At 44.0% G+C, this 13,467-nt stretch overlaps 1 protein-coding gene across 1 annotated transcript in view; it reads right to left on the bottom strand.

The window, feature by feature from the left end:
* Positions 1–54: 54 nt before the first annotated feature.
* pvrl2l (PVR cell adhesion molecule related 2 like) overlaps positions 55–13,467 on the bottom strand; it is a 307,071-nt gene continuing 293,658 nt past the window's right edge. Inside the window, exons 7-10 of the mRNA XM_037092449.1 lie at positions 10,463–10,592; positions 7,506–7,563; positions 5,642–5,737; positions 55–4,959 (exon numbers count right to left, since the gene is read on the bottom strand). Coding sequence (XP_036948344.1) covers positions 4,753–4,959; positions 5,642–5,737; positions 7,506–7,563; positions 10,463–10,592 — 491 coding nt within the window. The 3' untranslated portion in view covers positions 55–4,752. The remainder of the gene's footprint in view (positions 4,960–5,641; positions 5,738–7,505; positions 7,564–10,462; positions 10,593–13,467) is intronic.

Raw genomic sequence — 13,467 nt, 5'->3', positions numbered from 1 at the left:
ACTAACTTGCTGCCCGGCGTGTCTCTTCAGGTAAACAACCACCAAAACCTCGTGTCTGTTTGGTTTACATTTTATTTGACAAGACAATGATCTGTAAAACATGTACAGTAAGTTTCCCAAAAAGCATACAAAATGATAATTGATCCGTGATAAAGAAAGTAAGTGAAAGAAAATCAATAAACATTCACAAAGAAATATGATTACATCTCCAGTGTGTTGGTTTCCTTTTTTTTTTTTTTGTAATTTTTTTTTTTTATTATTTCCAAGCGTTGCCATCCTCAATGTCAAACCCATCCTGTGTTTGTGTGTTTCCCCCCTTTCATCATCCGTTCTACTGTCAGACAAGAAGTGCAAGAACAGAAAAGCTAAAAATAACATAAAGAAGGCACGTCTGGCTCCGTGATGAAAAGCTGTGATGACAATGGATGAATGAGAGAGAACGGAGAGTGTGTGTGTGTGTGGGGAGGAGAAAGAAAAAAGAAAAAAAAAAAGAACGAGGGCAAACGGATTCCGACCGAACAGCGTTATCGCCGACATTCACAGCTTGTGTTTCTGGCATCGAACCCGTAACAGGGGGCGACGGGGAGACTTCTGCTTCCACAAAAAAAAAAGAAAAAAAGAGACGGACCCAGAGACTCGATCTAGAAATCACTGCAACACAACAAGCTCTTGTAAGTGTCGACTCTGTGCAAACACAGGCTGGAAACTGAGCGTGAGCTAATGTTTCTCTGCAGTATCTGTTAGAGGAGGCGGCTTCCTGACTGTATTCCTGCTGCTGTCGAGATCTGAATTACAGATACGTCACGAACGAAGCAACTCTATTAAAACGTAAGGCTCTGGGTAAAACTGAACGATCCCCCAAAGACGAGACGGCGGAGATGAAACTCTGCTGAGTCACAGGCCTCTGACACAACACGTCCCAATGATTGTCTTTTTTTTTTTTTTTCCCCCCCTTTCGCTCAATCTATCAACAGCAGCCCGCTGGCAAACACATTAGGCGCATTAATCCACAGAACACTAAATATGCATTCATTTCAGGAAATTAATTTACACACAAAAGGGCAAAACCATCACATTTAATTCCCCTTCATGACACGTTTTGTTCTGCAGGAGCCGGGCTGTTAAACACATTTGTACGTGATTGTCTGACAAAGAGAGTCACAGACAGCACGATCACCAGCGTGAGTGCATTTCTGCAAAACCACAGATACGCTGAAACTTTAAACGTCTTTATGACGCAAGTTTAGTTTATTTAGGTCGAGCTTTCTGTTTCTCTCTTGTCTTCTGGTTAGATGTTGGCAGAAAACCCACTGGGTCAGGAAAACTTCATGTTGTGGCTTAAAATACCCTTTTACTAACCGTCACAAACATGTTTTTGCTGTAACGTCTAAACTGGCTGAACTGTCATGACTGTAACGCGGCAGGAACAGGCCCAGTGGAATCGTGGTCCCTCGTCCAAAATATCCAACAGTTTAACACCTACAAATGCTGAAACACTCTTACTGCGGTCCGTTCAGCAGATTTGTCACCTGTAGCTCCGTCACCGCTCCCTCCACCTCCCGCTACGACAATCAGATAATAATCATATAACTTGAAGACTATAAATCATGTTTTGTACAAATGTCAATAAATCTGTGGTTTGCAGAAATGTTTTATCCCGGCCGGTCAGAACGCCAGACATTCGTCACGGAGGTCCGATTCTTCGTGCAAAGTGATAAAACAGCTTTCATCCCACAGGTCCATGCAGCATGCACACATTCCCTTTAATAAAAAATAAACATCTGAGACACAAAAAGCAGACAGACAAAAGACACCGTCAGCTGTCGCAGAAGTCTCGGTTTATCCTGCATCGGCCCCGAATTCACGCTGCTGATTCATTCTTTAAAACAACATAGATGGGAACAACCGAATATGACCCAGTTTGTAAAACAAAGCTGTGACTTTAATCTTTTTAATCAAACGACCTCTCCAGGACGGACGTGGCACTTCTAGAACAACGACGAACACACACACGATAAAATAAAAGCCTCTCCAGCGAAGCCAGCGACAATTAAATACCAACAGATGATTGTCATACGTCAGAAAAAAAAAACTAATTAAATTGCATTTGGTGACGACGTCGCACGTGAAGGTAAAAGCTGCGGTGAAAAAAACACTTCCCGCCTCTCATTAACGTCTCCTTTTCTGTGGCCCTCCTCCGGTTTGAATCTCTACCTGCCGGCTCCATCAACATTCATACCTGTCTGCACCGGACTGTGTGCTTCTCTGGTCATCTGCAGCCCGCCGTCAGACCGTCGGCATTATAACTCGTGACGACTTGTTGGCCTCGAGGTCTCAAGATCAGAGAGAGAGAGAGAGAGAGGCGACGGGGAGATTGCATCTGTGTGTGTGTGTGTGTGTGTGTGCTGCACTCTGCGACCGTGAGAGATGACGATTCCACGCTGACTGCATCTCGGATCAGCACCAGAGACAACAAAAAGACAAAACAAGGCAGCCCGCCGAGCCGTCGCACGACACGAACCAAAGAAAAAAGTAAAAAAAAAAAAAAAAAGGAAATAAAAGAAATTAAAAAAAAAGTCCCGCTCTCTCAACTTAAATTGGACTTGGTGCTCGTGGTGTGTGTGTGTGTGTGTGTGTGTGTGACTGTGACAGATGCATCGAGACGGCGATGGAAAAAAAAACAAAAAAAAAAACAGCTTCCTCTTTTTTTTTTTTGACATTCAGAAGTGTTTTTTTTTTTTTTTTTTTTTTTTTTTTAAACAAATGAAGAAGATTATTCCGCAAACAGCCTTGGGAAAGTGTTTCAACAAGCCACCGATCATGCCATGCAGAGTAATATGAACAAGGAGTAAAACCCACACCACTTCATTTCTTTTTTTTTTTGTTTGTTTGTTTGTTTGTTTTGTTGTGTCGTTTCATTTTACACTTTTCAAATAAAACATTTTTAGTATTAAGTGACGACCTCAATGTACCCGTGAAAAGCAAAATAGTAATATACACGTCTTTTTTTTTGTTTTTGTTTTCAAATCCCTCAATTTGACATTTAACAAACTTCCACCCCCTGTACAGAGGCACTGATAACACCTACACTTGTTTTCTTTTCTTTTTTCTTTTTTTTTTCATGTGTACACGTTTCACCAACAATATATTATATCATCAATATAATCAATACTATTTACACTGTTTGGTACCATCTGACATCTATGAAGACCAAATTTTAGCGATTCAGCCATTTAAAAGCGGACGATCGGCTCAAACGCGCAGCTCCCCCCTCGTGTTCTGCGTGTATCAGAGTCGGTGACCATTTCTCATCTGTACAAAAAAATGGCGCTAATGGCAGTTTGTCTTTCTGATACACGCCGAACATCTTCAAATACATTCCTTAGTGACGCTTACAGCCGTAATCCTGTGACTTATTTCATGAGGACTGAATACAAACGTTGCCATTTTTCTGTGTGTGTGCATGTAAGAAACCTGTGGTGTATGTGTGTGTGTCTGTGTGTGTGTGTGTGTGTGTGTGTGTGTGTGTGTGTGTGTGCTGTAAACGAGTTTTCATCTCCCCGACACGCAGCCTCACCAACTCTTGCAAAAAAAAAAATGAATGAATGGTGGAATCTTAATCACGTCACGTTGCCAGGTTGGGGAGCTTAAACCCCCCCCAAAAAAACAATGTCGCTTCCTCTCCGTTAGCCGCTAATGAGCGCGGCCGGATGGACGAGGCTCCCTTTGACAACATAATAGAGCGGAATGTTTCTTTACTGGACTGCAGCCTGGGCAAGAGTGGGGAAGGCTGTTCCTCTCGGCTGTCGGGAGTGGATGATAACTGAAATACTTTTTTTCCCAAACATCTCGGTGATTAATTTAAGCTGCCCCGTCGAGCCAGATTATCAGACGTCGGAGCTCCTGGGACCGAATTCAAGCCGTACGCAATTCAAACCAAACCAACCGTGGACGAGGAGCACTCTGGAAAAGGGATTTTAAAAAGACGGTAGTTTGTACTTTCCGATGTTTTTCGACGGAACAGTTTCGGGACCGGCGGCTTCACGCGCGACGCGATGGGGACGCCACGTGTTCATGGCACAAAATGTTGCATAATAATACATCAGACTGGATCCACTGAAAATGCCGTCGTCTCGCTGTTTTTTCCTTTTTTTTTTCTTTTTTTTTTTGTTTTCTCTCGGTGAAAAGTTTTGATCTGCGAGCGTCACGCAGAGCGGCAGAGCGCTGTGCGTTAATTAGCTGAGGGGAGTGTTCCAGTCCACCTAGCTTGCGACACCTCTCAGCCGTGTGATTGAATCATTGTGGAAGCCCGCCTCATCATATGCAGTACACACGATTTCAATGGCTGTCTGGCTTGTCGGATATCATGAGCTACTGTGTGTGAGGTGTGTGTGTGTGTGTGTGTGCATCTTAAATTGCTTTGAGAACATTGATATTTTTGCTTCTCTTGAACAGATATCTTAAATATAAATATGATTAAAAACAAAGAAAAGCTCCCTTCCCTTGCTGACATTCCTACACCCAAGAAGTCACCGCTAAAAACTTGTTTATCTCCCATAAATGTGCCTCTTAAAGAAATATAAACTCATGAACAGAACGCCACCATATGTCGGTTAAAACTTAAATATCTTAAAAAAAAGTTTCGTGTACAACAGATGGGATTCGTAGTGTGCTCTCCGTTGCTTTCCATGCAAATTTAGGTGACCTGGAACTTGCCCGCACGCCTGTGATGTGCAGCTAAGGTTGCCGCCGCTACACGTACATAGCGGAAGACACGAAGCTCTCGCCGCGGGAGATGTTGGCAGCCGGCGCCTCGCGGCTGGTCGCGTCCAAGTCGTTGCCGTGGTGGCCGTCGGCGACGTGGTCCTTGAGCTCGTTGACGTTGTCGTATTTGGCCGGGTCGCCCAGGACGGCGGGGGCGCCGCCATTCAGCGCTCCGGTGGTCTCGTCATCCAGGTTCTGCAAGAATCAACGGACGTCAAAGGACGTTAAGTTTCTGCATATAAATCTGATCACATACAGAATGGTGATAAAGGCAGGAGAATTATTGGATATTAAAGGTGCAACGATAGATATCTGAGACTGTTAGCTTGTTAGCCCTGTTAGCTTGTTAGCCCTGTTAGCTGACTAACAGCATCAGCAGGCAACACAGCGTTATGTGACCTAATTTCATTTTACCAAAATTAGCATGTTTATGGAGTTTTTTAAAACATTATATCTGCAAAAGAGGCAAAAAAAGACATCTTTACCACACATTACATGAATGTCTCTGTCGAAACTTACATTGAAGACGAATCTCAGCACATAAAATAGACTCAGTTAACTTTTGTTTTGGATCTGGATAAAGGGACAGATCCAGGAAGTTTTTCTCACCTCCTTTAACATTGTGAGATTTTAACATTTTTGATAATTTCTCTTGGAATGAGGCATCCAGAGCCTGATGAGAAGAAAATCAGGTGTATTTAGGTTACAATTTTAAGCTGAATTTACACAACACTGCATATTATTAACGGCGAACCATTAATATCACTTGATTGATATAAATGCTGTGAAGCCCCGACACACCATCCGAACAGATAGCAGCCCAGCGAATGTGTCAGCGAGCAGAAACATGGCTTTGTGTTCTGAGCGCGTTAGTTACCGTGACAGGCTCGCCCCCTGTGGGCTCGTAGTAAACCTCTCCCGGGCTGAGAGGTGCCGTCTCTGTGGCCGTGGGAGGCTCTGATGGCTTGTTCAGCTACATGCGCAGAAACCACATCGACGCGGGGAGGAGAAAACAAAGCAGAAAACAACACAGTGTGAGACGGCTGAGGGGAGGACGAGCCCGAGGGAACGCTTAAGTACAAGTTCATGTTATATTCATGGTGACGCACCTCTTAGTATGTAGTTAAATTCATGAGAAATGTAAGATAATATTCAATCTCCATGTGTGGTTTTCTCACTTATAGTGTCTCATGTTCAGCTTCATTGTAAGATAGCAGAGATATACGTGATGATGTCCTCACTTTGACCAAATCATCCCAACTTACAACACGGTCCAGGTGACACGATTGTGTCTGTTCACTGTTCTAAAGTGATGCACCTGGATGTATCTAAATCTAAATATCTTACTCACAGTGCATTGTCAGCTTCTGCCGAGCAAGTCTTGTTTGTTAATCGCGGCTTCGAATGATATTCGCTGCTTTTCAGCCACACGCAGAGTTATTGACTTTGAAGTAAAGTTAGCTTTCTGGTTAACAGCTGAGAAAAAGGGTTCTTAAAGCCGAGCGGATCAGTTTATCTCCCGCTGCAAAAGTCTGTCTGATTCACTGGAGCAGCGAACGGATGAACCTTACCGGCAGCCGTCCTCATTAAAACGGGGTTAGTGACTGACGAGGTGTCCGCCATCGTCCGGTTAACAGGACGAACCCCAGATACAACTTAGCAGCGCGAGATGAAGTTAAAAGAGAAGCTCACGTTACGCTCGCAAGATCCAAAGTCAGGATCAACGCGTCTGCAGCCAAATGATAAAGACTGCGGCACATTTATAGAGAACGTGAACTGACAGTTTCTGTGTATCAGAAGTGAGTCGACACCTTCCAGCTCGATCAGAACTGAGTATTCATCCAGATTATGCTGTCATGAAAGCTGACAGAGCTGATTTTGAAAATAAATATCCAATTTGCAAAAATAATTCTGTAATAGCAGTTAGCTACAGCAACTTTATGAGGATAAAGTCACAACAATGACGACTTGGTTTGACTTCAGATAAATACAAACACTTCAGTACTGTAACTTGTGAGGCTCAGATATTTACCAAGCGAGGAAAGGAAATGTTTCACGATCGTGACTGTATCAACCACAGCTTTGATAAACTTTGTTTCTCAGATTACTGGCAGGACTTGGTCAAGTTTAGAGGAAGATCGTGGTCTGATTTAACTCAGAAGAACCTGAGACGCAACGTGTCCGAACACGACTGTCAGGAAGCCGTCCTGTGTATAAAAACCTTTAATTTTCTGCACTCAGAGACCTGAAACACTTGCAGTGTGGTGATAAAACCTTGCGTCCTGATGCGGAGGCCTCAGAGACGAGAGCTTTGCTCTCTGCAGATGGTGCTCTCTACAACACTGTGGACATCTAATAAACTTTTACTGCCGAACCCTGTGAACCCCATTTCAGCCGGCGCTTTTTACACATCTTTTATCCACCTAATCAACATAAAACTGCAGAGTTTTAGTCCCATTACATAACGTGGCACAAGCACAACAAAATGTGATAGAACGTGAAGAGAGGAGGAGGAGGAGGAGGAGGAGGAGGAAGAGGAGGAGGGCTCTAATGGAGCTCTTTAAAAACCAAGCTAATTATTTCGACACATAAGCCAACTCAGATCTCCAATCAATAGCCATTAGCCCCATTATGACTGCCCAAATGGACTGTGTGTGTGTGTGTGTGTGTGTTTGTACGTGTGTGCAGAGCATAATCGCAGCGACAATAAAGATCGATCCGCGGCCGCGTCGACCACTCACCATCTCCGTCGAGCTGCCGGCCTTCACCGGGGGAGGGGGCTTGTGCTTGGGGGGGCCCCTGATCGGACACAAAAAAAGAAGAAGAGATAATACGATATTGATCGCTGCTTCATTAAGACATCAGATTTTTTTTTTTTTCTTCTTTTTCTTTGGCGCTAAACAAAGAGAGCGGTTGTGCAGCTGAGAGGGCACGGACACATGAACATGACATATTGAGCACTCAAAGACGACCCGCTGTGCCGTGAAGTGCAGACGTGAATTGATAAGTTTTATTGACACGCGTGTCATCATGGATTCTTGCTCTGACTGCTGGTAATTACGTTAAAATCGAGGAACGACACAAATGTGGCGCCGCGTCATGTGGTGGGGACATACGGTGTCCAGCGGTTAGACTCACGAGGTCGACGCCATTGTTTCGTAACACCGAACTGTCAGAAAACACGCCGGCATCGATCAGCCCGAGGCGTTCGATTCAGACGGATGACAGGACTTTCGGACTTGTCAAACCCGTCCCTGCTCGTCACAATGTCCAGATTCCCACAATACATTTCTGCTTTTTAACCTGTAAAGTGTCTTTGTGCACCCTGAAAATGTGTCGATATCATGACAATTATATTGTTGAAGGCAAAATTCAGCGATCGCTTTTAAAGCAGAAACATTTTCAGTATAAAACGGAGACTTTTGTGATGTTCGCACGTTCCTCGGCTGATCCTTCATTCAATCCTTTATACCGTTCACCTTTGAACACTGATTTTACTTTATTTTTTTACATAAATATATATATAATTTAAACTTTGTGTCTGTTTTTTTCTCTTCGGTGTTTTCACTCAGTAGCATCTGCGACTGTCACCTCATCTTCAGTCTGTACTTCATGTTCGTTAACCTTAAATTTTGCAGCAGTCGCTTTTATCTTTTTCTTTTCTCTTACAAGTTTTAGTTTGACCTTTGAGAAGACACAACTCTGCAGCGCGTCGGCTCTCTGATTGTGATTGAAGGTTTTTTTTTTTTCGCACTGGCACTCAGAATCAGACTCTAATCGTTGGATTTGTATTTGTAGACGTCGACATTCAGAATAAAGAATGAAAAACGCTCCTCCTGGACACCTTGTACATTATTTACAATATTAATACAAAACGCCCTTGATGAACTTCATCCGAACGTGTTTTCAGTTTGTGCTTTTGTAAAGAAGCGAAGCCACAATGCCACAGTGTGAGAGGGAACAAGCCAGGACGAGAGGAGACGGAGAGTTTCAGCGAGGTGGAAGGATCTTTTCTATTATTTCGAATGTTTCGCAGGAAATCTGAAATCTCACGTGTGTCTGTGTGTGTCATTCGTACAGAAGTTTCCAGGCTCAGGACGGAAACTGTTTATGAACTCGACAGCAAGTAGACTTTAGCAGGAGCGCAAAGGTCCATCAGATAATACCATTAACCGCCACACACACACACACACACACACACACACACACACACACACACACACACACTGCGGTGAGGAAGTTGACAGCGACTCAGGAGGCTTTAACAGACGCTGATGCATCATTCATCTCACATCTTGTTTGGACATTTTTGTAAATTTTGTTTCACTGGTGACGACCGCCTTATTATTGGGAAATTGACGACTTAATGCATCCGGCAGACACGACGCAACTTGTTTTCATTCGGAGCATCAGTTTTGGGGAAGTTTCGTATCCAAAACCCTCTGAAGTGGGTGTGCAAGGTGGTCAGAGACGTGGACTACAGCCGCATGGAGCCTTTTTATTAGTTTATACGTCGGATGTTTGGGAGAATGCTGCGACTCTGCTTTGCTGTGAAGCTCCAGAAATCTTTTGTGGACTACGAAACTTCCACCGACTTTCCCGTAGACAAAGACTGGATTCAATTTTTTGTCTAAACTTATACTTCAAGTCTCCTTTAAAGTTCTGCTGTGGTATCTGCCGACTCCTGATCAACGTTTGTGGCTCTTCAGCAACTAAAGTAGGTGTTTAAAGCTGAAGAAGACAGTTGAAGAGAAAGACATGATTATTGACTCTCATTCCCAGGTTGTTGAATACTGAGGCTTTGGGTTGGCCAGCGGTGGAATGAGCCTCAATAATCAACTTTCTTTCTTTCTTTCTCTTGAGTTTTCTACTTCGGCTTGAAAGTAATTCTCTCCCAACGAGGTTCATCGACCTGTCGCTGGCTCGCCGAGCTTAAAACCACCACCGCCCGAAATCATAAACATGTATTATGAAATGTTCTGTAGAAAAATGAACATTTAACAGTTCAAGTTTTGAACAAACAGCTCACATTTTTATCTGTTTTATGCATTTATAAATCTCGCTCTCTGTCACCGTGGCTCTCGCCCGCTCGCTGTATCTTCAGCCGCAATAGGAGCCATGTGGACCGCAGCGGCGACTTGCTGGAAACAAATTGGCTTGAAGGAATGTGATTTTCCGGTAATTTGTGTTAATTTCACGAGCTATTGTGAGACTGGCTTACAAATCACTCTGTGGCCATTTTCATAGTACAAACTGTGACCTTGAACATTTCAATCTTCATTTCTGTAAGTGGCTGCGCACGAGAGCAGCAGCAACATGTCGGCGACGCACAGTCGGTGTGAAACCAATTAACCTTTCTGACTCTATAGGCAGGAAACAGCGAGTGTATATCTGTTAATTCACCATGCGCTCCGTAAAGTCTCTGTGAGGAAAAACCAACTGTAAAACAGGGAAGGTTTAATGAATTCACTCCTACAGCTGTGAGGGTGAGGAGCTGGTGTCAGGGGGGGAAAAACCTCCAGGCAGCCTCGTGTTTTAAACTTCAGGTCAGGATTTGTGACTGAGGTACGTCAGCAGGGTCCCCGCGTGACATATAATAAGTTTTAATGAGCCTCAGTGCCAGAGGGGGGAGATTAATTTTGCTCGAGAGGTTTAATAACCGATGAAGTGGGCACGGCAGGGCTTAATGAAGACTTACTCTGCGTCCTCCTGGCGCTTGCGGATGTAGAAGATGGCGCCGATGATGAGGCCGATGAAGGCGAGGGCGCCTCCGATGCCTCCGATGACGGCGCCTGTGGACGGGCCCGGGGTGATCGTTCGCTTCTCCTCTGAGAGAGAAAGAGAGAGAGAGAGGGAGAGAGGGAGACGTTTTTATTGGCAATTCATTTAAATGTCATGCAACCGCTTCTGGCACTTCAATGCTGCTCACTTGCAATATTTGTGTGTTTTTTTTGTTTTGCTGCCGAGGTCTGTGTGAGAGAGAACAGTTAGTGTGTGAGTCAGCAGTATTTCATTATTAATTGTAGGGGAGCAAAATGTGTAGAAGAAACACAAACACACACACGCACACACACACGCACATGTTTTTGGTTTCAAAAAGAAACCGGAATATGAATAATTGATTGTGTTGAGTGCCGAATGAATCATCACAAGGAATCTCCCCTGTGATGCAGGTAAAAGTCGAGTTTGTGCTCGTCGTCAGCGTTCACGTGTGGTTACGATGCAGTCAGATGAGCATAAAGAATCCGGTGCCAGTGAAGCGAACGCAGCTCGAAGCTCTTTGTCGCGCCATAAATCCTCGGCGATGCGACGCCTCGCATCAGCCGAGTCTCGCGCTGACCTCGACATCTCCTTTCAATTAAGAGCCTGTTTATGATGTTCCGGAGGGCTGGCGAGGCATCTAAATTGTCTGTGAAAGCCCCTCATTTACAGTCGTGCTTTTATTTAAAAAGGGAAAAAAGCCAGAGACAGCCGGCTGACAGCAGCTGTGCACAGCATTCCAAGCTACCACCGTGGAAGCTTCTCAGTCAGCGGCGACGACGGGGATCCTGCGGTAAACAACAGAAGGCGGGTGGAGTAATTTTCACAGGTTGTTTTATTCCTTTCTTTTCTTTTTTTTTCTCTTTTTTCCAAAAAAATCAAATTGTATTTTATCGCTTCCACTGAAGTAGAAGCACTCCACTGCATTTGATACAGAGATGATAAAAGGATAATTACCTCTATGATTTTCCACTAATTTAGTTTCACACACACACACACACACACACTCACATTCAGCTGATTGTACGAGATGCACCACAAAAAAATGAAGCCATTCTGCTGCAGGAACAAAAGTGTACATAGTGTCTGTACAATTACGGTTATTGAAACACATGGAGATACGATTACATGGATTTAAAAACATGCTTGAATCGATTAAAGACCGCGTCGTCGTTCATTGTCTATTCTCAGACGGGAGAACGATTTTCCCTGAAGGACCAGAAGAAGAAAAACATCTGGACAAAAAAAAAAAGAAAGAAAGATGACGCCTAAACGACATAATCACAGTTTTTTCCTGATCGTTTAAACATTTCCTGAAAACTGAAGCTCAGTTTCTCTCAAGTCTAAACACACGACTGAAAACTGTTTGTCGAAATGAAACTCTGCACAAAACTGATTCCTTCCACCAAAACGCTCAGGTATCACATGAATATGTCCAACAGAGAAACAACGGTGGTATAAAACTGCATATACATTTAGTCCTTTTCCTCCATTTGCATTGTAACTTTTAGGCCTTTCAGTCCAAAACGTTTGCAATTTCATAATACACGCATTAAAAAGATATTAAAAACACAAATATTGCACTGATTGCACTGATACAATGCACGTTGTTGATGATACAACGTTGCTGCAGAGTTCAAACCAAGGTTGTGTGATTTAATTAGAAATATTGACGCCCAACGCAGCAGAGATCACCTGAGCCTGTTTTATACTCTGAAAAGCGACTGAAGTGTTTTTTTTCCAGTTGATCTCGAACAGGTGAGAAGTGAGTACCTGTTGATGAGGATGCAACATGTCGAAGGACAGCTGTTCTCCGGGTGAGAAAACGTTTGCTAAAGGATGTGATTTGTGCTTCGAGTGTCGAGAGCTTTTGATACGGTGGCGCCGAATTTTCAGAAGTAGGTGCGTAATTCTGTTTATTTCGGTGGAAAAAGTGGAGAAAAAATGTAAATATTCTGATTATCCCCTCAGAAGTCTGAGCAGCGAGGTCCGTGGATTGTCCAGTTTGGTTGAGAAAGTTGCTTTTGAGTTTTCTGAATCTCAGAAGTTCCAGATGCCGATGTAAAGAAATTAAAGTACTGGGGACGAGCGGGAAAATATCAAGTTGATTCAACTAGTGTGTCTCAAGTCTGAGAGAGGCTGCAGTTACTTCTTCCTGCCAGCAGGTGGCACTCTGTTCCAATCAATTATGAGTCTGGACAGAAGGATAGATGGATGGATGGAGGAGGTGAACAGTCAGATGTTCTCAGGGTTTGAATATTCATGTCTGGCTAAATCCACAAGGGACTGGACCGGCCATTGTGTGCATGTGTGTGTGTGTTTGTTAGAGTGTGTGTGTGTGTGTGTGTGTGTGTGTGTGTGTGTGTGTGTGTTAACGTCTGCCGCAGACAGAAGAGGAAGCAAGTCCCTATTACGTATGTTTGCAAAAACACAGCGAGGGAGGGAAGAGAAGAGAAGAGGGAAGAATGAAAACAAAGGAGAGGCGGAGGGAGGTGAGGAGAGAAAATAGTTGGAATACATGGAGAGACAGATGGAGGGAGGGAAACAGAGGATGACATCGGCCTTTCCTCACAGCTGGAGATGCACACACACACACACACACACACACACACACACACACACACACTTCCTCCCTCCTCTGTTTGTGAACATGTGTGTGAGAAGCTCATTTGATGTGTGCGTGCTGATATCAGAGTTTACGGCGGAGATGTTTGCCGACCGCCTTCTCGATAAACAATAAGTCGCTGCACCGCATGACAAATGCAACGCAGGGCGGCGCCGGGAAGAAGGAGGAAGGTGGGCGGGGCTTGATGCTAAAACTGAACTAAAACCTGATTGGCTAAAGGAGGAGGTGTGAAAAGCAGGAAGGAGGAGAGAGTTTCACTGGAGTTTCACAGGAAGCGGATGTTGGTGTTAATAATCGCTCACAGTTTTGTAAAGCAT

Source organism: Acanthopagrus latus, chromosome 3 (assembly GCF_904848185.1).
Source record: "Acanthopagrus latus isolate v.2019 chromosome 3, fAcaLat1.1, whole genome shotgun sequence".
Lineage (NCBI taxonomy): Eukaryota > Metazoa > Chordata > Actinopteri > Spariformes > Sparidae > Acanthopagrus > Acanthopagrus latus.
This window is presented reverse-complemented; position numbering and strand designations above follow the sequence as displayed.